The sequence below is a fragment of the Gnatocerus cornutus genome, chromosome 6 (assembly GCF_029298725.1).
Source record: "Gnatocerus cornutus isolate USDA-ARS CGAHR chromosome 6, icGnaCorn1.1, whole genome shotgun sequence".
Lineage (NCBI taxonomy): Eukaryota > Metazoa > Arthropoda > Insecta > Coleoptera > Tenebrionidae > Gnatocerus > Gnatocerus cornutus.
In genome coordinates this window covers 18,198,920-18,225,971 of record NC_142238.1, presented here as the reverse complement: position 1 = coordinate 18,225,971, position 27,052 = coordinate 18,198,920, and the positions used below count along the sequence as shown (strand labels likewise).

At 37.6% G+C, this 27,052-nt stretch overlaps 1 protein-coding gene across 2 annotated transcripts in view; it reads right to left on the bottom strand.

The window, feature by feature from the left end:
* The window catches only part of Sema2a (Semaphorin 2a), a 259,723-nt gene that overhangs the window by 78,902 nt on the left and 153,769 nt on the right, over nt 1–27,052 (bottom strand). Inside the window, exon 1 of one of the 2 annotated variants that reach the window (XM_088038685.1) lies at nt 18,595–18,955. The exons of the other annotated variant lie outside the window; for it this stretch is intronic. Within the exon in view, the coding sequence (XP_087894811.1) occupies nt 18,595–18,766 (172 nt within the window). The 5' untranslated portion in view covers nt 18,767–18,955. Of the gene's footprint in view, nt 1–18,594; nt 18,956–27,052 lie in introns of those variants that run through there. 2 annotated transcript variants of the gene reach the window in all.

Here is a 27,052-nt window from a genome sequence, read left to right as displayed (position 1 = left end):
GCTCATACATGGCATTTTATGAATACAACAGTCAATTACTGAATGCAGAATTAACAGTACCGTCTGAATATTATACCACTTGTTCGTTTACAAATTACTTTGTGTACTGGCCGCAATTTAATTTAGTTTCAAAAGTTAAACAAACCGACCGCCACACTGAAGTAAATTAAGAACAGGCGACATGTGTCACAATAGAGACTTCATTAAAAGTGTTTCAATTCAGACTTAACATTTATTTTTATACCGCTGCAGCTAGATTTCCAGCGAAAAATACTGAAATTCAGCGGGAGATTTTGCAACTTTTATAGGACGTCACTCAGGCAGACGGGTGCTGCTTAAAAACGCCAACATTATCGTCTACAATTAAAGTTATTAAAAATTTATCTACTCGGTTTTGACAGGCGTGTGCAGGGAGAAATGTGCTAAAAATGAATGAAGCTTTGGAAGTATAACAATTTTTTAATTTGAAATTTTAAACTAAAATAACATTCATAGTACTTTACTATTCAAGCATGAAAATTGCAGAAACTCAATTGGTTTAGCTCTATAAGAAAATAATTGTTTCGGTTTTTGTACGAGTATATGAGAAAATTGCAACGACATAAATCTGTTGGGAGTATAATTTGTTTTAGTTCTTTGAGGCTCTCATAAAAACTGCCCTATCAGCAATCCGTCCTTTTAAAAACTAATAGATTTATGTTGACTCGTAGCCATTAAACCGCCATTAAATCGGAATACCTCGCCGTCCCCAAAAGATAGACTACGCCTCAAAGTCTCGCATTTACTTTCAGGAAACAAATTAAACTCGGAAAGTAGATCATGTCGATTTTATTTAATTCCACCCGATAAATAAATGAACCAATTAAAAAAATTGCGTTTCAATTTAAACATCTAAATTCATTGCAGCCAACTTCATCAAAGTAATTTCCCCCCTTAAACACATTCGAAACAAATTCGAACGAGTTTAATTTATTTGCTTCAAGTGAAATTCACGGTTTTATGCGAGTCACACAAACGAAACAATCACGAGCCGTGTTATTTCGTCGATAAATTATGTTCGAGATTATTTTCGTCGAGAGGATATGGCCAATGTTAAGCCCAGAGGTCTTTTATCAGAAACATAAATTGTAGATTTTGTCGGTGATACGGTATCGCCAACAACACGGGCTATTATGAATTTGCGTGCAAATAGTTTCGGCGAGATTGCGGCGGTTGGCCGCTTTGTTTCGACAAAAGTAAACAATCTGAATATATTTTTTTAAATTTATGCTCGGTTGGACGAATGGCGGTTTCAAGCAACAACGGGAAGTTCATTTGAATTTTTACAGTGGGTGGTTCGTGGTTATGTCACATCGAGTTAAACATTTTTCGGCTGTCGCACATTTTTTATCATTAAAATTGTTGTGAAGAGAGAGTTTTTGGATTTTTCCACAGACCGTTGTACTGGTCTTCAGTTGACTTCCTTTCGAGAAAATTATCTCACGAAATCTCTGTAATCGCCCTAGAGTTGTATTATTTACTTCTGCAGGTGTATCGTTTGATAAACGTGTAAAGTGAGCTTTCTCCATCACATTATGAGTTTATAAAACAACATAAATTATTATCGCCCCATTCGTGCTAACACGTAGTTTATGAATTCTCCCGAAATATCAAGGAAATTTTGTAATTTCGCTTGGTGTTTACGCATGTGTGGAGCACGCCATGAAACCATTTCGACTATCATGGGCTATCACCACGCACTCAATCATAAAATAACAGAGTCGAGCCCAAATAAGACACGCGAATTCTGAAATGTTTTATAGAACAATAAAAGCTTTGTACAGATAAGCAAATTGCGAATAAAAATTCACCGGTTCGAATAAGCGGTCCTATAAATTCATGACGGCCGTCGATAAAGAAGTGTCCAATTAATATTCCTGAGATTATGTGAACGTTGTAAACGCCGATTTATTGCGACGAGACAAATTCATTTCGGGAATTTATCGACATCACGCCCATTTCGACTCTTAATTAATTTGTCTTATCTTTGCCAAAAAAGTCGATCCAAGAATTAAATGGCAAACTGAGGGTCACGCAATGGCTGAAATTGGCTATTTCGCATCGGAGGAAATGGTACCATCATGTCAAAGCAATAATGTACTCTTCTATAGGAGTTGAAGGGTTGATACGCACAAAATCGTCTCCAAAACGAGCTGACGTCATTTCCAATCAATTTGCGACTATATTGTGATGGGAATTATTAACTGGTTTTAAGATAGGGGTGCATCTGGTGCGTCATGTGCTCATTATCGAAATCGGTATCATTATGCTCGATTCAGGCGGCGACTTTAAAATTTACAAATAAATTGGACGAAAATTAAAATTGAGCAATTCAAGGGGCGGGCTTGTGCCAACTCATCCATCATAATAAAATTGGAAAACGTCATCACTTTGCTGAATCTAGTTTGGTCAAGTTTCCTCAGTTTTTCCAGGAACCTCTAACTGCACCGCATTCCATCGTGTGCTCATTGTGCGCGACTGATAAAATCGCACAATTATGCGTAATAAGATGGCTTTTTCATGTATAAATAAAGGTAATAGGTGTACGAGGACAGACTTTATACATCATCAAACAAACATGGGATTTTTCAGTGAACTGCCTAGTTCGCACACGCCATCAATGATTCATTTTAATTGTCAAATTAAATATCCCTCTGAAATTCAGTCGGACGTCACCTGAAACAGTGAACTTTTGTCACCGATGTGATCCGTTTAATGTTGCACAAGTGGACAATTACGTAGTTTAAACTTTATAATTGAAATATTTTGTACAAATTGACAAACATCCGATGGTCATTAACAAACATTCCGACAACAAAGTTTATGAAGCGTCCTCTGAGTAAATATTGAAGGTATACATAACGTATTGACTTTTTTGGAAACGATTCGACTCTTTACGTTGGACGCCTTTTCCATTAAGCAATGGACACGTGAATTTATAACGCTCTGTAAATTCTGATCGTGTATGATCTAGTACCGTACAGGGAAAATTGGGGAGAAAATACGAGACCGCGATTGATTGCAACAAAGGGTAAACTTAGTATTCTCTAGTGAGCGTCTTGAGGTATTTATTAGCGTTGTCAAGTCGAACCGGTGACTTTTTTAAATTATGGAAAGGTGCTAAGTTATTCAAGTGACACTTCTTCGTCTTGTTTTATAGGCTCACATTTCATTGACTACGTGTTGTGTTTTCGGGAAAAAGCCGCATTCGGTGGAAATTCGACTCAAACTCGTGCATATTTAGCCTAGAGAAAAACGCCATTATTCACACCTTCGTACGCACAATTTATGCCTCTCGTGGCCGCTACATAATTAACAATGCCAAGAAGTGCCCATCTCGATTCGTGTTATTTACGATGGGATTAAGTTACTTTCCATATTTACGACCACAATTTTCTGAAAAAACTACTCGTTCATTTCCCGAAAGTCAAGCAATTTATGTTTCCCGAATTTCGAAAAAAAAAATCTGTAATTCCATCCATTCGCTATGGGCGAACAAACACGAAATCGGTTGCCACGATGAATTCTTCCATTTCTAGAGACGGTTTAATTAGAACTGAAATTGATTAAAGCGGATATTTGTGTACAGGACTGTAAATAAAAGAGCAGTCCGTATATCGGAGAGAATGAAATTTTAATATTTGGCAAGTGGTATTTACCAAACGTAATAATGGAATAAATTTCATTTTCTGAATTTGCATGGACATGCGTGAGGGAATTTGCATATCAGCTTTGTGGACACACAAGTGGTCCAATACGCTCTCGATAAAACAGCCCCTTCGTAGACACGTTGTCGCAACACTTGGACTGTTGTATATTTACATTAGTCCGTTTTAATTGCGTTAAGCCATGAGATTTCTTTTATCATAATTCACATGTAAACCAGAAAACTAAATGTAAAACAATGGTAGCATTTAATTTGCCGACGTTTAATAATGTATGCCCTCCTTAATAATATTATGTTGGCGTTCCGGATATTTTGCATATGAAAAATGGGAAAAGTAAGTAATTCTGCGCTGGCTATTTTATTAAGCGGTGCAAGTACATTATTTACGCCAAGAGAGGAACTTGAGAAGATGAGAGTTGCGCTTGATGAAATCACTTTCAAAATCGAAGATTTTTTAATAAACTTTTATTGCATGAGGTGCCTTTGAGAATTAATGATGGTCTGGCAATTTAGGACCTGAGATAAAAAAACAAAAATTTAATAACGTCTTGTATCACTTGAAACCAGTTTTTATGGCTCATATCAGATGAGGTAAAATATTACCACAAATTAGGTATTTTGGTCTGATTTGTGTCCCGCGGACAAACATTTTTTGAACGAATTTGTGGTAAACTCTTTGTCGATATCGGAGTCAGTGACGTTGACGTCTGCTTCGTAAATGTAAAAGCTTTTTTGTTATCAGTGAACAGGTGATCGGTAGCATAACAATCGACGTTTTATGTCATACCGTGGCAAGGTTAAAAAACCCATTGGTATAAAAATATGTCGGGAGAAGATTGGAAGATATCGATAGCTACGTCAAAGGTAACAAATTTCTTCGTTAAGGTCTTCGTTTAATTAAAGTAACTATTAACGTAATTATTCGCTATAAAACCAGAGCGGAAACGTGCACCTTGCAAATATATAGCAGCGATAACAGTATTAGTAATCGTCTATTCCAGTTAACATTCCAAGCTGCTGCATTTTATAGTAGCGCAGTTCATGCAGTTCCCATACCAGAAGCCAAACTATTAAAATTCACATTTCTGTAAGTCTGAAACTGCATCGGTTATTAGTCCCAGCCGTAAAAAGGTCACAATTCATCCCCTAGTATAAGTTGGAGCAAGTTGAGAAACCCTCGAGTTGGCTTGCATATCTTTCGATGTAAATGAAGATAGATTACAAACAATTACTTAGTGAATACCAACTCGCAAATTCATTAGCGAACACTTAACTCGGTTAGTCTCTATGTACTTAATTATTTCCCATCATTAATAATCGTTAAGTTTTATTTAATTCCGAGGTCGAAACATGGACAAGTAGGATCAGATTGTTGCTTTTTCATTGCACTGAAGCATTACAAGCTATTATCCGGTGTGAATGCAGCCGCGCCTAAATTACAGCTCTACAGAGCCTTGTAAATCCCCAGGTACAGGACTTTCTGTTAAAATGATCTAGTGCGCGTAGGAAGGTGGCCACTAGGTCGCTTTGCTTTTGTTAAAACAGGTACGTGGTACAGCGGAGGCCATAAATTCTACCGTGTTGGTCGAGAGTCTTTTACTGGTGATGCACTGACTCTCTTACACGTCATAAATGAGATTAAAAATGATGTTGCGTTTAATTTATGAAAGTGGGGAAGAGACCATCTTGCTTCTGGAATCGCCTTGAAGAGTGTGGTTGAAGGCTTAGATTTTGCACATTTCCTGAGACCTCCTGCTTTGTGTAATTGATACATGGGTTTACAGTCTATAGTTCTTCCATCTTGACAGTAATTTTCCCATCTCGAGTTCTTGAACGTCTTCATGAGTCGGTAATTCCATCTTCCAAAGAAGAGCTGAAATTACTGTCAACGAGCCTTCATACAAGAAATGTGGGATGCGGTGTAGCAACGACCTCAACCTCCATAAAAACGAAATGAAAAATAGTGATGCCCGTAATTTAGAGTCTCCAAGTTTCCAGATAATAATTTCGAATTTGTTGGAGGTGTAATCTCGGCGTAAAGTGTCGATGTTGCAGGTATAAGTCTTCATTTCCCTCACCAACGGTTCAACCTCGTCCAATGAAGACATAAACCAGTTCCTGCCTCAATCACCGTCGCGTTTAATCCGCGCCAATTCACCCAATGTTTCTGCTTTCTTCTGTCGGCCTTCGGACGTATTAATTTAAGCTCGCTCCGGTCGAAGATATTATCAAACAATTAATGTCTAACTGGGAGAAAAATGATGAAGTAATAAAAGTAACGGTGAGCTTTCGTGTATATTCCAGTGATGATCATGAAAAGTTGTAATAATGAGCGATTCTCCGAACCAAATTACAATGATCTCACGCCGTGGATGGGAGTGGTCGCTTGAGATATCTTCATTGTGCGGTCGCTGGCGGCTACTCACGGGAGGTCCGAAGGATTCGCAGCTGACGGATGGCGGATGTTCGCAAGTTCGCCAACTTACCGGCGAAAAAACCGAGCGAAAAAAGCGGCTTGATCTAACTCACTACTTGATCGAGTCACCAACGCAAAAAGACATTCCTGCTACGCACGCCGGCGAGAAGCAGAAGACTCTATCTATCTGTTTACACTTGTTGAAATTTTTCATATCCCCCCGTCGCGCATTCCACAAAACCGCAGAAATTATTTAAAATGCACCGAGGTCATGGTTGTTGGTGACGCTAATTTGTGAGAAATGACCAGACAATGGGAGAAAATTGCGAAAACGTAATGGCGGGCAATTTGTAGGACGCGTCGTGAAAAAATTTCAAACATAATCGTCTGGAATGACACGCGTGAAAAAAAGGACTCCCAACTATTATAAATATGCATGGCGGCGGATGGTGGACAAACATAAATAACTTTATCTTGATCAGATCGCGTGATAGGAGGCCCAATTCCCCGCGACCTTGAGCATGGGTTATTAGAGTAGTTTTTTCGAAAGGCTATCAACCAGAAGACCGCTTCCAGATGGAGGCCCACAAAAAAAATCTTCTCTTTGACAGAACACAGTTTTCTGCCACCTGGACAGATCAAACGAGCCAAAATAGCGTTCGATGAGTTTGTTTGTGTCTACTTAAGACATAAACCGGACCAGAACTTACCATCAAAACACGTATAAATTGAATTTATCAAAGAAGTTTATAGCTTCGGCTGTAAACCTGGCTCAATTAAAGCCGTACCTTGGTCTGCATCCGCCGATAAAACGGTCCAATGCACGCTCAAAAATAGCACGAACAACCTAATCCAAATGAGGTAAATGACCAATCATCGCAGGAAGTGTTCTTGAGGTAAAAGGATTGGATGCGCGGATGTAAACCAACAAACATGATACTTTTATACGAACCGAGCGTGAAGAAACTGGTTCGTGAAAAAAATTCTAAATTCAATTGTTCTCTCATGTCCAGTGAAGCTGAACGAGTTTTGTGATGAAAAATTAAGTTTACACGCCGCCATGTAATTAAGATAAATAATTGGATGCTTTCAATAATAATTACTGGTTTTTTAATTGAACACTCGTACAAACGGTGAATTGCCGGATCATAGTTGATGGACTCGAAAACGCACACTGTAATCATTAGCGTTGTTAAGACGCCAACAGCTAATTAAATTCGTTAATTGTTGGGTTACAGATAATGGCGTTAAAAAATGTTGATGTCTACATCGAAGTTTGCGGGTTGTTAGATGGAAATTTTATTGCTGCGTGCTGATAATACAAGATTTTTTCGCGTTTCACAGGGAAATTGAAACAATAAACAATGATTATGTCAGAATGTCAAGTTATAAATTAATAATGCATATATTATCACTTATTAAGACAAATTATAAACATAAACGGATAACGAGATATTTATGGGTTTGGCATTTATGCCCTCGTTCAATTAAAACCATAAATCATGCTTCTTTTAAAGCAGATTTATTTATTTCTCGGTGCGGGCATTATTTTGTTCGGATTATGCAAAAGACAGCAGAATGGAGATAAATGTGATTTTTTTAACACTCCAGATATTGTTAAATCAAGTAAATTTTTCCATCACAAAGAACTGCCATGATTACTAGCACAAAATCCATGTAATAAAAAAGCACCGACTAAAACCAATCTATCCTGGAAAGTATCGATAAATGATGTCGTGTACCTCATGTATTGATAATTTATATTTAGCAAAGTTCAAACATGCCAAGAAAGCACGTTCTTCCTAGGTTTGTCTATCAGGCTTGACTAAGAACCTTTACTTTTCGCTTTCAATCCTAAGAAAGCACAATCTAAATAACTAGTCCGTTTTCCTCTCCTCAAAGACCTCTCGTCATTGTGCTCCAATGTTGCGTAAAATACAGCACGCTAACAATTTGAAATTAAGATTTCGAACATCTGAAGGGATGGGACATGGTTACCACCTGCTCGCGTCTATTATGTCGAGTCACACCACCTGGCGTTTACCTTTTCTGCTCCCCAGCTCCCGCATTCCGACCATTGCCGTCAGATATTTATACCCCCGAAAAGTACCCTAAATATTTCAACTCGTTGTCAATTTCAGTGTTAATACTTGATGTCCAGGGGTGTGACCCCACCCGTCGACCTGTCACCAGGAAGATGCATAAATAATGTTGCGAAACGTTGTTCTGCAATTACAATGGCGTTCTTTTCGCTGTGGTCGTCGTAGGTGTGCGAGTAAAAGCTCGATGATGAGAGACGTGCACGAGATGCATCTCCTGATGGGTGGATGTGAGTCGTGACCACCCACAGGAAGCCTCTCATTCATATTGCATCACGTGGAGCCAAGAGGTGGCGCGTTGTAGCGTACGTGCAGAATTCGGATAGGAATTGGGGGCTCCGTGTCTTCTTGTTCGGGAAATTAACACCACTTTGTCCACGAGTTTCCGCCGATCAGAAATACAGTTTTAAAGAATTAAAGCCGTCGGAATAATTGGACTAATTAGAAACAGTGTCTAGAACGATTTTCTTTGTCGTTAACGATAAACGGAATCGATGAAGTATTAAATTCTTAATAGCGTAATTATGACCTTTAAGCCATCAAATGCAGCTGGATTGAGTGATTAAGGACTCTTTCTTGGTTTATAAAGACATGAAACGGCGTCTCCCGTTCAGCAAAAAGCAATGCTCTGTGGCTGCTGCTACAAGTTATGTAGGTATGCTTCCCCTGCACGTTATGTAATAAAGGGCGCATTGTGACGACGCATACAATAACGTATATCCACAATGACCACTACATAAATTGATTTATTTGGCTGTTGATATAATAGAGATAATAGTAAACTGACCTTTATTCATCTCAGTTTACTTAATATGTCTACTATAGCTCGGAGGCCAGCTGTTCTTGTTTATCGTCGCGCCACAATTTGTTACGACCGGCTATAAAGCGCAACAAATATGCAACTAATTATTCCGCTATTAAAATAAATTCTCATGCGGACGAGGTATCCGCGCCGTGGTTAATAATGAAGTTGAAGTTTCTATTTCTTCCCAACTTGCAGCACAAATCACCAAACAACGAACATATCCACATATTGTGATAATTAAACCAAATTCCCGATGAGCTTTGAACAAACTTCATCTCACTGAAAACGGAATTTCCATGAAAATAGAAGAGCGACTACGTGGGACTTTGATCGCCTCCTCCCAATAAAACTTTCAAACCGAACCACCGAAAAAGCATCACGAATGTGCAAATTATTCAGTTCACTCTAAATATTTAACTCAATTAACAATAAAAAGCAGCCCCAGAATGTTCTTCAGCCTCTCGTATTGAACGTTAAAGAATCAAATATTCTGGATCGCATGATAAAGCGGTTGAAGAGAGCCCTGCGCACACAATTCCATTGTAAACAATTATTATCATAATTTAGGTGCATATATTATTGAAGTATGCGTGTTAGTAGCATGTTTGTTTTAGTTTCGAGTTCCCTAAGGAATACCTAATTACTATCCACATTCGAACTAGCGTCGTGCTTTTATGGACTGTTTGCTTCGCTGTAATTGAAACGCCAAGAAATGCAGGTTTCTTCGAGATTTGGTTGGTTAAGCAAAAACCCTTTCGTGGGTGCTTGATCTTCTCAATTACAACGAGACAAATCCGACAAGCTCATCTCTCATTATTGTACATCGAGATTAGACGCTATCAACGGCAAAGTACTAGCAAATCATCAATCATTAAGTGGCAAGTTTTGTTTGGGCGATGGAGCCAACAATGAGTTTATCGAAACTAAGTCCCTTAGGTCGGTGGGTGAGTTGGCACCAAGAACCCTTCACGCTATCTCCGCGCTGGTTATCAGACAGAAAAGGGGTAATTGCTGAATTTGATGTGCGTTGCGGAGGGCATTGTGTTGAGCAAACAGGAGACAACTCGGTCTTTTCCCTCGCACTCACCTGCAACAAAGAAACAAGAATTAAAACGGAACGCTGTCATTTTCGGCACATAACTAGTTCGTTGATTTAATATCAATATTTACAATGGAGTCATTAACGTCCTTTTCACAACTGACACGTTCATTTCGATTCCATAAATGGCACAGACTAATTTAACGCATTAATGTTATTTATAATATCGTACTGATTGCATATTGTTCGCGGTGTTTTCATTTGCTTGCCCTCGGTCATTAATACGTGATTGTAAGGAAACGTTTTTGAGATGCCACACGACGACAAAAAATGCTTCAAGGTGAAGCACAAAATACACCTTTATGGCGTTTACGATGACTCAGTCTATTAGTGTAATGGCCAAAGGGCGGAACACCTCCGACTTGCTGGAAAATGATGAGGCTCATAACGTGGTACGAGCAGGAACACGATTTCTTTCCAAAAAGTCGCTTTTTTAAACCTGATTTAATTTGATTAATTATGACCGTAATCCATTTAATTTCAACGGTGAATACAGAAAATTATATTGCACTGTGGGCCAATTTCCTTCAGCGTGTGCTGGAAAAATAAATCAGCTTTAGAGAGACGGACTAAATATGGGGTGGATCAACTGCTCCCCCGATTATTGTTAAGGTACGCGTGCACGGATGTCGCGAGGCTGAACTTAATATTGCCCAAAACTGCTTATATCATTACAATGCTAAATATAAATTAATGTTATATTTGAGTAAATACTAATGATGTCTAGACTATAATCAACCACCAAAAAATACAAATTGTAGTCCAGTTGACAACAATAATCATAATTCATTGCCTGATTTAGCTAGAAATTCTAATACAAATCCAACTCTCTACATATTCGATGAGGATAAAAATAGTGAATAAAAAGAGGAAATAAAAAATGAAGCATCACCTCCAAATTGGTACAGAAAAATTCCCAGACTAGAGAATTAAAAGGTTATTTTGCCCACATTTATTAGCAATTTCCCTCTTCTCGATTATGTAGGTTTTTTATTTCATTTCTTTTTCCCCGTTTAAATCGTAAATGTAAATCTGTAAAAAGTTCTCGAGTTTTAGTTGGTAAGAAATGAGAAAGTAAGTATCTATCCCCGGCCCCGTCTCAAGAATCCTTCTTCCAGTCGATGTCAAAAACATCGTTTCCTCATTTCCACAATGGCATCTCTCACTCATGAATAATAAATCAGCTTTTGCCTTTCTAATGAACATGTTTGGCGAAATGCATGCGAATGTAATCGCATGTCTGCAAACTTATTTAACTATTCTCATTTTATGTCGCTGCCTGTTTAATACAAGTCGTAATAACCCTCTGATAAAGCAAATATTTAAAGAAAACTTATCGCATTTACTATCAAACAATAACAAACGGCAGTTTATGCACGATATCTCGTATAAAAATAAATACGGAATTAATAGAGATTGGAAGGTTCGAGTTGTACCAAACCTCGCTTTCCATTCGAACAGACAAAAAGGAATGCCAGAACAGACGAAAATAGCTCGGAGCAGTCGATGTTTGCTCAGCACACTTCTTGTGATACCAGCAACACGCGACGTTTACCAAGCGTTTATGTTCTCCCTCGGTTCTAAAGCGATTTTCTTCGTCCGTTATTCTTTGCCTAATAAGGCTACAGAAATGCTGATAAGTCAACAGCAGACCTATTAACCGCTCGGTGTTTTTAGTTAAGGGCAATTTCGGCAAACTTTTGGAAAGATCAGAAGACCACTCCTAGTGTTTATGTTATAATGGGCAGTAATTTCAAGTATTGAGTCGTAATTGCAGTTATGTTGCATTGCAGCCATTGGATTCTATTTACCCATCGTTCCGAGCCATAAACTTGATTACTTATGCATGGCAATTTAGATGCTATCTAAAACAAAGAGGTGCAGCATAAAAGCCATATTAATTACAATGAGTTGGCATTTTATCTTCTTTCGCTCACTTTGGATATGATTTGGATGTGTCTTATTCAAATCGCCGCATTTACATATCTGAAGTGAGCCCCCACTTACGTGCTTCTTAAGAATTAAGAGTACACTGTTTGGAGAGATGCCTTGTGAGATTTATTTTATTACTGTATAAATTAGATGCCTATCGGTTTCCTCTGTGAAACATTCCTGCTTTTTCTATCGAGCGCAATCTTTGATATCAAGATCTTCAGAAACCAGGTTAGCGGCCACGACAAAGTACCAACAAATCTAGGAGACCCGCTTTTACGTTCATGAAACAAATTCTTTGAAGGCACCCCTGTTTAAGAGATGGACGTACGCCTTCTGCAAGTTAATTGAAAGTGTGTTTCCTGCTTACACAACACAGAGTGACTCAACACAAACAAGCCACCCCAAAAATCCCACCTTTGTGCGTCTAGAATCCGAAAAAACTTCGACCACTATAACCTTGATTAAAGTTGAGCACCAACTAGACTAATGTTGGGATCGAGCGGTTACCCTGTAAGCTTTATTGCAGGAAATGCAAAGGTATTAAGAAGGATTACATGTTCCTCTAGTATTTCATACGCGTATAACGCGTTGTTTCCGTTCAACACACTCTCCAGGTGTTCACTATGGGAAACCTCTCACCTCTTTACAAAGAGTGTATAAAACAAGTGCAACGATGCAATCGAAAGATAAATTTAATGAGTCAAAATAAACACACGTTCGATACAAGGTAAACTTTGGGTGCGTCGTTTTTGTCAACTCGGCCAAAGTTTGAGTGTTAAATGATCCGCAAAGCCGTTGGTGTCTTTGTTGTTATGAGCATGACTAATTTGATTCCGTCTGATTAAAAGAATTACGGCCGTCGACAAAAAGTACGATGTTTGTTGTTGCCGGGCCAGAACATCATAAACAGATGTAGTCAAGTGCTTCCAAGTGGCTAAAATTATTACCTTTCGTCTTGATAAATCCCAGAAGCGACGTTTCCCGGCAAATTAACATAGATCCGATTCGGTGTTGTTTTTAGACAAAGCGAATCGAAGCTCGTCGTTTCGAAAGAAGTTCGATTATTGTCAATCGTGGAACACGGATCGGCTTTCTGTGCAGTTCGCTTTTATGAGGATAAAAAGTGTTCAAAGGCCAAAGCTTTATGGTTTGAATCAGCCGTTCTAAAATTGGAACCACACAAGGATGAACGATGAAATGAAATTCCTTATTGTTATTGATGCACTTTGTGACTGGTAATTAAAACAGGTCTCGGATCGCCGGTGGTCTCTAATTAAGACGTCGAATCGGACTCAACGGCAGTTTTAGGGAGGTCCGCCACAAAACACAACATAAAAATACCATACACAACACATCCGAATTTATATTGCGGATACCTGGAGCGATAAAACAACAAGCCATGTTTCTCAGCATAACGAGATGCAAATTGTGAAATGTTCGGTGCCACATGCGAAGTTGATAGGTGTAATATTATACCAGGTCCGGGAATTCAAAAAAGGACCCACCAAAAGTATGTTAATCCCAAACAAAGAACTCGCGAGATTTATTAATTCTGTCAATTCGTCGAAAGCCTAAACGTGACTTATCGAAATTACACTTGAATTGCGGGAAGTTAGCCGCATTGTCCGTAAAGATTTTATAAATAAGATCGAACCCTTGACAAATTGAACGTTAGTAACGCAATAAATCACATGACAATGCACAAAATGCAAAAATAATTTGATAGCGACTATCATCGCGCCATCCTCGACTCGGCAATTATAAAATATTGTCATGAACACGTTCATCCATTAATCAAATGTTAATTATCGTACGGCCACAATTACCTCTCTCAACTTTGGCATATTTTAATAAGAGGGGTGACTGGCGACTCTTTAAAATAAAATTTCCTAACGAATTCATTAATCACCGAACTGACGGAGCAATGTTTGCCAACTAATTTTCGAAATAACTGCCTCTGATGCATCAATTATACATGCGAGACGACATGAAAGAAATTACGCTTTCATTTTACCACGTGTTTTGTTAGCTGGACTCTTTTTTAAATTTGATGCGAGCAAAAAAGGGGGTGAGCAAGGCGGAACATGTGTAACATAAGAGCTTGTTCACTCCGGAACAGATTGAGTTTTTCTCTCCCACTGCCGAATTTGAATTAACTTCATAATCTGATTCTCTTTTATTAGGGCGCCATTGTATGGCCTATTTGTGAGCATATGTACGTGCACGAATGCATAGATTCACGTTTTTATTGCACGAGATAAATCGCGATATTCGCAAATGGAAGCTTAATTTCCCAAAAAACGTCCACGCTGCAATTCGGGGAAAATCACAATATGATGATGCGAATGTTTGCGCAAACCATCGATAGATAACTCGCAATTAACTCAGAGAAATTACAATTTTACAACTCCAAAGTAATCACAAAACTTTCTGCTCGGGGCCTAGAAGAATTAATATTCTACTTGGAACCAAGCGATAAATACAGCGTTATTGGGGCTCCGTTAGAATTTTAAGCATGCATCTGGTTTCAATGTTTACTGTACATTATCCATGTGTTAATAATTCCAACAATGAAAAAAATTGAAATGTTTTGTAATCTATTCTAGGCGTGCGTTTTAATCATAAAACCGAGGCGGTATTTGATCAATTTATCTCAGATATAAAATCAATATTCTGGGTTATTGACAAAGATAAAATTGTAATGTAGACAGATATTTTTAGTAGGAAATATTCGGGAAGTCGCTCAGAAAAACTGCGAAATTATAATTAAACAAAACGTTTAAATGTAAACATTAAAAACTCATCAAGAAACCATGACCACGATTTTTAAATTTGTGAAATTTTACCGTCTAAAAACGTTCAACACAACATTTGCAAAGTTCACATTATTATGATAATTTTTTCGTGATATTCTTTCTGATAATTATTTATTTATTTTCTGTTCTGTTTTATGCATTGCGTGTAATCAACGCGTTAACACGGCCGCTAGCATCTGTTTACTTTTTAAATTGTGGTTCAACAATTACTATTTATTTTAATAAAGTATCCTTCAATTAGCTTTGTGTTTGTTGAAAGAATTATTCACTTGAATTGAGTGCTTTTCCTGTTAATTGTAAATTGTGTTGATTCAACCCAAGTGCTGCATTATCGTTTTGATTATGTTTATAAATATTTTTTATTCCACCAGCAGGAGAAACTCGAGTCCCAAAAATAAATAAATTTGTACAAAAAGAAAAAAACTTGGTCATGGATAAGCGTGTTAATTTTAAAGATTCCAAAGACACATACTTTTATTTATGATCCATTAAAAGTCAAATGTATTTACAGTCAAAACAAATTCCTCGATTTTAGCACGTGACATAAACGTCGAAAACAAATAAAATACCTGCAATTACTGAACAATCATTTAGATAAAACATTGATTGGGACTCTCTTATCAGTTCCTCGAACTCGAGCTAGCATTTCCGCGTCTAAAAAGGTAACTATTTCTCGGTCTCGTTTTATTCATCTCATTATTAAACCCGTCCCAGGTCATTTTCTTGTGATACCGAAAAATGCCCCATGAAATTGGCCTCCATTACGATAACAACGATTTAAATCAAAATTGATATGTCAATGTCGTCTCGGTCCAACACCCATGCCCACAATGAAATTCTAATCCCCTCCAGCGACAAGCTAATAAATTTCCGTCTTTGAATATAAAAAAGTATCTTGAACCGAGGAGATGAAATTACCCACATTGAACTCGCGAGTCAAATTAAATCCAACTATTACATACACGACTCGTCCGAACATTAATTGTAATTTATGATCGCTTTTGGGCATTCACCGTCAACGGAACTATTCTTGAATGGCGTACAAAAACTCTTTGAGTTTATTTTGGAAGCATACCATTCCGATTCTGGTACAAAAACAGTAGTAAGATATAAAGCATTGTTCATAAAAGGCATGACGAATAGAACCTGCACTTTACTCTATTAGAACACGTGTAAAAAGTACCCGCAGACGCATCTCGCAATTCTACACGTAAATGACATTAACTTAATCGGGAGGATAATGAAAGCAAAAAGGAAACACGAATTCGTCGCGGAATTTATGTCGGAAACTCGCGAGGCAAGGGTTCGATATTTCAAAATTAGTGAGCAGCCGGCTTAAAAATGTAAGCACACAGTTTCACCGTCCTTCATTAAGCTTGAAAAATGTGGATGTATAAATTCGGAATGTTTTATCTTTCTTTGGGAATGTCAGGCAATGAGTGGACAAACGCTTTGCCAAAGTGCAACAACGACATAATAAAGGGGTACGAAGACGCTCCAGTAGATCGAAGTGTCTATAATAGGTAAACATCCCCGACAGTGCATTATAATAAAGTGATTCCACGGTGCACAATTTCATTTTAGTTGGACAGGAAAGTGAACTACAGTTACCGTCATGAAATTTACCTAAACTGAAGAATCAATACAAAATTGAAACTGAACCAAAAATGAACGCTCTAAATCAAGATAAATAAATATTTCAGTTACGGGGTCGAGGTTAAAACCACCCTCATAAAATAATGACGATTCCATGCATCCGTCGCCTATTTTGAGACGTAAAAACAGTCAATCCCTCCAATCGATGGTTGAGAATTTTCAATTATTTAATCCAATGGAAATCGTCACGATTCAATACGTTATCGTTTCGGTAAATTGTAATGTAAACAGTTGATGTTTAATTTAACTTTATCGGTTCGGGATAGTTGAACGAAAATACAAAGTCTTCGGCTTTATTTACTGTTACGAATAAAAATACACAAGAAGTAAGTAGAGCGCATCGGTGGGATTTATTTTATACTAGAAGGAATGTCTTGTGAACAAACTTCAATGAAAATTAAATCGTGCACGTCACGACGAAATTGGCTCTTATCAAAGTTTCATTACAAAATTAGGCGGTAATTTATATGGGTCCGTAACAATGAAAACAACATAAAAAATGCAAGGTGTTGTTAGTGGAATCATAAATTCGTAGATAAACCTGTGAATCACGGCCGAAATTTTTCACAATGAGATCATTGAATGTTAAATTTATTTGAGAAGATGCGTGCAAAAATCCAATATTCAGAGTATCGCATTTCAATGAAGCGTTACTTTGAAAAGATAACAGACGTGGTTTGTTTTTCTGTCTCATATCCCGGCACATTATTTCCCAAAATACTGATTTCCAGAAATAGAATCAAATTTCTCTATTTTTATAGTATTGATTTAATACGACTGTGATGGATTTTATATAATATTTCTGTCAGTTCTATTGAAAGCACCATAGAATTTATTTACAAGTTGTCAACTTGTTGCACTCGGTTTTTTATTAAATCAATTTTTCACGTTTCAGCCATTAATAAATACATTAATCGAATTCACTGATGCAGTTATAAATGTAGATTTTGTTCTAAATAATAGGGCTTCGATAAAAAAAATAAATTTAAAAGATTTGAACAAAAATATATTTTTATTAGTGAAGCACATTAAATTGGCGTCGGTTTCAATGATCTAATTTTGTAATTCTAAAACTGCACTGCTGCTGGCTGAAAATGCAACGTTGTTGAATTACCGATATTTATTAATGCATATTTTTCACAAACTGCAATAATTAATAGTTTTTGATAAATTTCGAATTAAATTGGGCTAGGTCATGTAACGAGAGTTTACAATTTCAATATTTTGCTTTGCGTTCCAACTATTCCGGTACAAGTAATTTAAATCCTAGAACATGACTTATAAACAAGTTTGCCAAAGTGTTTATGTCTGTCCAAGTGGTATGTAAACACTGTAATATGTAATGAAATGCAATAATTCTGTGTTTAGATCTGCCAATCACCAGGGCATTACTAAATATAAATGAACCCCAAAAAGCAATTTTTTATACTGTTTTACCTGAGAAACTGACCGAGGCAGTTTAGCTGAATGTACACCCATAAAAATAATGTGTCTCTTTAATAGATCCATTGAATAAATCGACTCCAATCCGGTGTCATTATATTACTTTTTATGCTTAATTAAAATAATGTGAAATTTTTATTATCTGAACGAACTTTATACAGTTACTGAACAGGAAATGTGGAAAAACTGGTTCGATTTTAACTTTACAAACTATAAAATGAACAATTTTCCTCTGCTTCGCCGACATTTTGCCGCTCACGCACAATTATCCACATTCTGGCGAAAACAACAAATATTTGAGTTCCACGTGCGACTTTTAGGTTAATTACATAGAACTAATAAACACGGCGACTAACAACAAACGTTGTCAAAATTTTAAACACCACGTGTAAATCGTATTTCTGTAATCACATTCAGTATTGAGTTATCCTATTAATAATTTAATCACAAAGCGTTATTGAGAATTTAATTGAATGGAGTATTTGTGGACCGCATTGACGTGCCTTTTGTTAAATAAACAAGTTGTCAAAATCGCGTTAAAAGCCAAAATTTTCTACACGAGTTTGTGTGACAGGTGGTTTGCTAGTGCGAAAAGAAAATTTTCGTGTTTTCAACACACCTCTATGATGTCGTACGTGATGACTTCCAGTTCCGGAACAACAGGGTTGTTCCATATACATGGTCCAACTGTTTTCAAAATCGGCGTTGACGTGAAATTCGAGTTCCACCATCACCGCCACCAAGACAAACAACTTGAGAAATGAAAATCGCTGATGTCTACCACGCTCCATGTCGGCACGTGGTCGCACAATTCGTCAGAAACTCAAAAAAACCCAAAATCTTTGTCATGCAGCGTCTAAAACCCCCAAAAGCACAGTTCTACCGGCGTTAACACAAGCTTCAATGGAAAACCAAACAAAACGTAATATTTACAAACACTGTCCTCGGATTCATGCGACTTTTACTCGCAATAATAGCTCGAAGTGAGCTTTTTATTTATTGAAACGGTGCCAAACGACATTGTTTACGTGTACGGGAAGAAAAGTCGCGGCGAGCAATCTGCACCCTTCGACTTCGCGAGTCAAACTAGTCGCTCGAGAGCTGAGTAAATGGCCGTCCTCATCGTACAACGGTCGGGATAGCAATCGGCTCGTTCGGGCACAGTCGACGATTGAATCCGCTATCAAACGTTGCGCGTGCATGTCGCTTTGGAGCTTTCAAAGAGAAAAAGGGTGGGGGGTGGGGGTTGTCTTTTTTACTGTGATTACTTCTTTCCGGCTTTACACTTGTAGTGGGTGCTATATTATATTCACTTCTTTGGGGATTTTGTTTTTTGAATTATACAGAGGTGGGAATTCGAACAAAAAGTGAAAGAGGGAAAAGGGTGGATACGATTGACAGTTTGAAAAGTCAAGAGGGTGTGAAATTCAAGGTCGTTAAACTGTCGAGCGAGATTCACTGGTGAATTTATTTTAAGACTGGAGCGTGTGCTGTCATGGCGGAACCAAGATGGCGAGTGAGGTTTCCCGCTTTTTCTAGTTTAAAAATGGAAATGGCATTTATGCCTCACTACTATAAACAAAACTCCTGAAACAATAGGCACTTCTACGGTACATCTACATTCAGGCATTTAGTGGTGTGAAATAATCGTGTGAAGTATTAATAGAAACAATCTAGATAGCTGAGAAGAAACTAAATCAATCGCACAATAGGCAACAAAATTAAAATTAAACGAAACGTTGAAGACACAACAAGACGATAAAAACGAAGAAACGCAATCAGAAAGCTTCCTAACAAAACTTATGTTATTAATAAATAATGGAATTCCAGTATCTCAGGCGTCGCATTAAAATTAACACAAAACCCCAATTTTACAAGGGTAGTAACCACTCAAACCAGTGCTGTCTCAATTCGCCGCAATAAATATTTGAGGTGAACATTTAATATGAACAGACACCTCGACATCACGTAAATTATTCCAACTAAAAGTTTAGATAAAAACTTTCCAAGATCTGTTTGAATAGGTACAGCAGAGCTGCAAACGGTAAGGTTTTATGCGATAGATTAACTTTCCAAATTATACACTTCTCGATTTTAAGTTAAACTAAACTCTAAATGAGAAAATTCGAAAGTTGGAGCGAAAAAACTCGACTCAGATGAACTTCTCTATGGAGCGTCTCGTCTCCAGAAAACTATGAACAGACTGAAAGCTTTTATCGGAGCTTTTTCTAACTTTTGATTATGATTTCTATGGTTTAGTTTAAAAAGTCGCAAAAAATGGGGGCCAGCGTGTGGTCATTAGTAGAATGTTAATTTCTGATTAGTTTCTTGGAGATTTCAATGCCGGGGAGCTTATGGCATTCTAAATTGCCAGACGCACTTTAGGCACATCAGTGTTAAATTCCTTATGTTGTTCAGAGCTTTCATGTCCCTTCAAGTGGCGACTTACTGGAGACGACTGTAATATAATAAAAGTGACCATAAAAAAACTGCCTCTTCATCCTGGATTCGGTTATTACGCCACATAAAAAATATGGACAATAGAGGCTGTTTGTGGTTTTGGGTGTCAATTTAAATACTTTTGGTTTTGAGCAATCTAAATTCCGGAAACTGTCCACCGGAATAGATTCACATTAAAAACCGAATTTTCAAATTCATGATATGTAAGTCCGGATTCTTAGCAATTATCCTTCAATTATAAAAAGCCTAAAAACTCCGCGCCGAGCATGTGTTCCTCAATTTTTTGCGTGCGTTCGTATCTGGAAATGTGAAAGAATTCGATCATCCAGAAGACGCGATTTTCCGCCCCGACTTCGCTTAGAATATTGTAAATATCTCGAGTTAAGTTGTATAAAGTTGCATCGTTGGGTGATCCTTCGCCGAGAAACTGCAGAGGACAGAACTCGGCGTAGAAAAGCGGAATAATTTCAATCCGTGCTCGCGGTCCGGAAAGTAAAGCTCCCCTTTCTGAGCGCTAAATTACTTAGAGACCGATCAAAGAAGGCTACGTTCTGTCACACTTTCCATTCACTTGATAAACCCTTTTTGGAGCGCTCCTCCGACTAGTTAAAACTCCACCTATGAACTCCACTCCCGACTTCCAACTCTATTTCTTTTACTGCGAAAATTTTCTTAATCAAATCTAACGTAGCACATCAAGCGGAAGTCTCCAGTGGCACATAAAATTGTATGGCCCCGTAAAAGTTGCGATGATTGAAAATGTTCGACGAAAACATATTTGGCAGTGCCGTCTACTTGTTCTTAAATTTACGACGCTGCGAATGGATAATGGCGGATTTTATGTAAAATAGTCTTCATTTAAACAATAAACTGAAATTGTGTTTAGCAGTTGCTGCCTACGGAGGACCCAAATCCTGAAATTCAATCAGAGACGAATCACTTATTAAAATATTTGTATTCCAGTGAAAATTTTATTGTCGCCACGGGCACTGTAAATTACGCAAAGTCTCATTTACATCAGCTCTTTATTGCGCGGACCCTACGGAAAGGGCGGCGCGGCCAACCCTTTGTGACGTGTTATACACAGAAAAATGAAATTAACAGTCAAACCTGCGTTATCTCGTGCAAAGAAAATTGAAAATGCATGTCAAAACACCCAAATTGGTTCTGGATTCAAATTATAACTAACCGGTAAAAAATTTTGGGAATGTCTGCTTTCGTTCCAGTCCAGGCGATTAACCCCTGAAACAAATCCAGCAAATAAAGTGAAATATTATCCCCTGTAATAAACGAACGCCCATGCAGGAACGTCGAAGGGTAGTATTATTTTTCTCATTTACTTGTGCGTGCAGACTTATGGGCAGACAGCCTTGCAATTATTTTCAATGTGCACGAGTACATAACAAAACTACAACCGTCTGTATTTTTCATGGAGTCACGCAGTGGTATTAGTAATAATTACTTAGTATTTGCTTGATTTCACGTGACAGATATAGGAGAAACTGTGCCACTATCAATTACTAATTCCGTAAAGTAGAGTTGATCCCCACACGGTTGTCACCAAAAACGATACCCATCAACGTTGAATTTTTTTACCAAAGTTGCGTGCTCACGTTAATTATGTTTCTATTTGTATTATTAGATCAAAAATTGCTTCGATTTCATTTGCGGGTAATTATCCTGCATTACGAACCATTTCGATGATTAGAAAAAAAGGGCTCCGCCTTTTGAGAATGCTACCAATGGATTAGATACGAGCAAAAAGTCCGAGCAAAGAAAAATTAATCAGAAAGCATTAGGGTCGACAGAGATGGGGTGAAAGGACAAATAGTGCATCAGTCAACAAAGCGCCACTCAGATGGACGCGGAAGTTCGGAACTTCATCTTCTGTGACTCACGAAATTTAACACTGAAGGCAAAAATCTTGCCACTGTGCTGCTATGATATATTGCCTTCTCCAGAGTTCATTATTCCGAATCAGCTTTAACTTTATTTGCGACGACGTGAAGGTCACTTGGCGCGATCATCCATTATGGTTCTTCAGAATTAACAATGGCCGGCTCAACACCGTATAAATTAATATCGTCTATGATGTTGAAATTTGACGATAAGGAAGTCAGCTATTGAAAAGTTTTAAGTAACCATCAAACGAGACTAGCTTCGTTATTACGTAACGGTTTGAATTTCAAGCTCCGGGGTAGATTACAAAAAAACTAGTTTTTTTTGAGAAAGCACCAAGTTTACGATCAAAGGTAAGTTTATCTGGTATGAGTTACTTAATATTCGGAGTGCTCCTGCCGCTATAAAGATATTTGGGTCGAAATTAAGCAGAATTATTTGAGCCACAGCTCGCAAGCTTGGGTTGAAAGTACAGGTGGATTCGCCACTAAACATGCATCATATTCCATTATCTCCGCAGCTTTAGAACTCTGTGAATACAAATTCCATAAAATTTCATTAGTGAAGTCGGAAAAAATTCGTGGAAACTAAGAGGAGGATTTTTAATTTTTGCGAGTTCATTTAATCCTTCGGCTAAGCTTTATTGGTTGACGTGATCGGAGTTAAAAAAGTGTCTCCTTTTAAATAGATCGTCCTGTTTTTGAAAGGCTGTTTTTGTGCCTTCTCCGCATAAACTAAAGAAGCGACAGGCAGCAGGAAGCAGAAATCGAAAGTCTCCAGAAGTGGCCGGGATTCGTTAGACGCGTCAGTGGTTCGTGGGGTCCGTCCAAAGAGCAGTCGTGCGGACACAGACCAGATTCGGTTTTTCTGATTTAGTCGGGGCGAAGTCGTCGCATTTGTCTTTGACAAGGATTTATAAGAAAAGGTATTAATTACTTTGCTGACAACAGTAAATTACCGACTTTGGGACGATTAGTCCCCACGACAAATGAATAAATGTTTCTACGGTTGGCGGCGAGCTCCCCAGTCAAAGCTCTCAAACTTAAATCGAGCTTTAACCTCTCCGGCGACGAACTTTTCTTGACGATTTGATTAAATAAATCGGAATTTCTGCGAATACGCTCCACTAACACTACCTGCTGATCTCCACAGTTCTAAATCAATTTCGTTTTATGACCGGAGACTCGGCTTTTCTATCTCGGCTACAATGTAAAGCGAAAGTAGCGCGAGGAATAGTTTCGGCGACGGCGGCAGGAGATTCACTTCTGGAGTTACAGCGAGATTACGGAAGAGAAAAAATACAAACGGGAGAATTCAATTTTCAGATTTTGAACTAACACTTTGCCAATGACAGTTTTACCAATCCTGCCCCGTCTGAAGGGTTGAAAAATCATGCAGCATGAGAAATAGACTAACAAAACCAGGCATAAATCTGAAATATTGAAGCTGGTAAATAGAACACATTACCTAAAGCAAAATTTGACATCTCAGCACAAGAAGTTACAAGAAAAATTGGAAAACTGCGCCAAGAAAAATAACGCAACAAGTGGCTCAGTTAACTACATATTATTGTAAACTGAATTTTAGATTGTGGTAATTACGCGCATGTAATTGAGCAAATTCGCCGCGTCAATGTCAGGTTCAACATATTTATTTCTTCAGAGGGTTGCGGTTTGCAGATTATAGCAGTAGTAATTAACACGGGATCCAAATTTAATGACATCCCTATACATAATTAAATTATAAGGGCAAACTCGTAGTCTGCGTTCTTTGCATTAACATCGAGCTCTGGGATACATTCAGAATTTAGCATAAATTTCAAAGTAAAAATAAAAATCATTACATCCCGTAATTTATGTACAAAGTTTTAGCAGCGCGTTACAAGTTCGTAATAAATTACATCATGTACATTGGTGGTGAATAAATTAATTTTTAATTAGCACGATTAACACAAGTTAAATTGTTCTGTGATAATAGTTCGCGTCGTTTCGTCTCTCTGTGCCGTGTACGCTATTAATTTTAATTCTATTTAAACAGATGGCGAATCCGCGCCAAACTTTATTTGCTTCAAATCAATTTAAATTTTAAAGTGAGTAGACTTAATTCAATTACGAATTGAAATTAGAGACGCTAAGTTGTTGAAATGCCTCGAAAGAATCCTTGAAATGCGGCAAGTAGCAAAACAGTTATTAAAACAAGTTTGAGGGCGAATAAAAATTCGAGGGTTTTATAGACCACCAAAAATTTTATTAAGCGGACGCATATTTTGCATTTTAATTTCGCACCTTTTTTATGAAATATTTAATTCCAAGAAGTGTATGATCGAAATGCAACAATGTTATTTCATAAGCCACATATCTGCCCTTGTATGCCGTAATTAATACCGCGCGTTTTGGAATTCGCATGATCTTTATTCACATTAATTAAATTCCAACAAAGCAGATATTCTGATTATTGTTTGACATAACATTCGAGCTATCCGAGTTAGCAGATACGCATAAATGGGATTAGAACTCCGTCTTCAAGAAACATTAAAATTGTTATTCGATCGGGAAATAATCAAGAAGAGCTTGTACTCGTAAAGGTGCGCCGAAAGACGATCCTTTGTTAAAGCTATATGAAAAATAAGATAATGGAAGAATTTGAAATATTTTTTATATATAAAGTTTAGCAGTTAGGATATGGGGCAAAATGAGGTATCAGTTCCGGGAAATTTTGCGAAAATCACGCGATCGCATTCTCTTTGAAGTCATAGGTGTTTTACTGTCTTTGTGCTATTGCATGACATTGTTATGCGAGATTATTTCGTCTCGTTCTTTTTTTTGCATGTTTTATTCAACTTCTGTTCCACAATTGGAAAAAATTACAAAATTAAAGCACTTATATTTACATAATTATGGAAACGGAAACTTTCAGTTTTGCTTCGAATGTTTGTAATTGTTCCCGAGTTTTATTATTTGGGCATGAAATAAAAGTGCGTGGGTGCGTATTTAAACAAAAATTAAAACCCGTTTGAACTTTTAACGAAGGCACAAAAATGTGAGATTTCACAATTTTAGTTGATAGAACTCCGGGAAATCTACGGTTGTTTGTTCCTGGACTCCAATTTATTTCCATTGGCATTAATTACTTTTTTCGTAATAATTCTTTTTGGACGGGCCGTAACGCATTTCCACATTTATCTCAATGCTTGACAAGTGGCAACAGATATATGCCTTTACGTGTCTTTATAGAAACATTTTAGGAAAAAATAATTAATTCAGCCCACGCTCTATACTCTCCTGCTGTTTCTTAATACCATATTTTGCACAACGTGTAATCTCTAATTAAATAGAACTAACACTTCGGTCAATTAGTCCCGGGACTAACTAGTAAAAAAGTACAATTTTTGAAAAATTTAACTTTATTTATCAACATAGCTTCCTTTGAGAGTTATACATTCCGTCCAACGCGTTTCTAACATTTCGATCCCTTTTTTGTAGAATGATTGGTCAAGGTCTTCAAAAAAAATTTCTGTTTGAGATATAACTTCACAATTTGTTCCAAATTTTTTTCCCTTTAGCATCTTTTTCAAATTTGCGAATAGGTAATTGTCGCTGGAGGCCAAGTCAAGAGAATATGGGGGGTGCGGCAGCAGTTCGAAGCCCAGTTCTTGTAGTTTCGCCATTGTCACCATTGACTTGTGACACAGCGCATTACCTGGGTGAAACAGCACCTTCTTTTTCGTCATATGGGGCCGTTTCTTCTTGATTTTGTTTTTTAATCGGTTTAATAGCATTGAGTAATATTCACATTAATGGTTTTTCCTTTCTCAAGATAATCAATGAAAATTACACCATGTGCATCCAAAAATCCGGAAGCCATAACCTTTCCGGCCGACTGTTGCGTTTTTGGTCGTTTTGGACGACTTTCACCTTCTGCTCTCCACTCAGCTGATTGCCGTTTTGATTCTGAAGTGTAGTGGTGTATCCATGCATCGTCCATTGTCACATACCGACGCAAAAATTCCCGTTTATTTCGGGTAAACAAATCCAAACCACGCTCGGATTCAGTAACACGTTGTTGTTTTTGTTCGTCGGTAAGGAAGCGCGGCACCCATTTGGAAAATATTTTTTTCGTGTCTAAATAATTATGCAAAATATTGTAGACACTGCCTTTCGAAATCTTTACGGTGTCAGCTATCTCCTGCAACTTTACCTTCCGGTTGTCCAAAACAATTTTAAGGATTTTTTCGTTGTTTTCTGGTATTGTGACCTCTTTTGGACGTTCAGCGCGTTGAGCGTCATCAGTGTCTGTAGGGGCCTGTTGGAACTCAGCAAACCACCAACAAATTGTTGTTTTCGATGGAGAAGATTCCCCCTAACACTTTTCAACCCATTGCTGAGCTTCAACGGTATTTTTTCCCATCAAAAAACAATGTTTAATAAGCACTCTAAATTCGCTTTTTTCCATTATTTTGAAAATATCAAAAGTAGCTTCACAAAAACTTCAATATCTTGAAAATTAATAGTCAAAATGTCATGAAATTTTGACACGTGCCTTTTGAAGGTTAAAACTATCCATCGCATACTTATAAATTTCAATTGTGAAACCAATTGTGGGTTAGTCCCGGGACTTTTTGACCGAAGTGTTATCTATAGTAGAAAGACTGAAGGTGTTACTTTATCAACACGACTAAATACATTTTATTATCGTCCAATTAAAGGAATTAGAAAGAC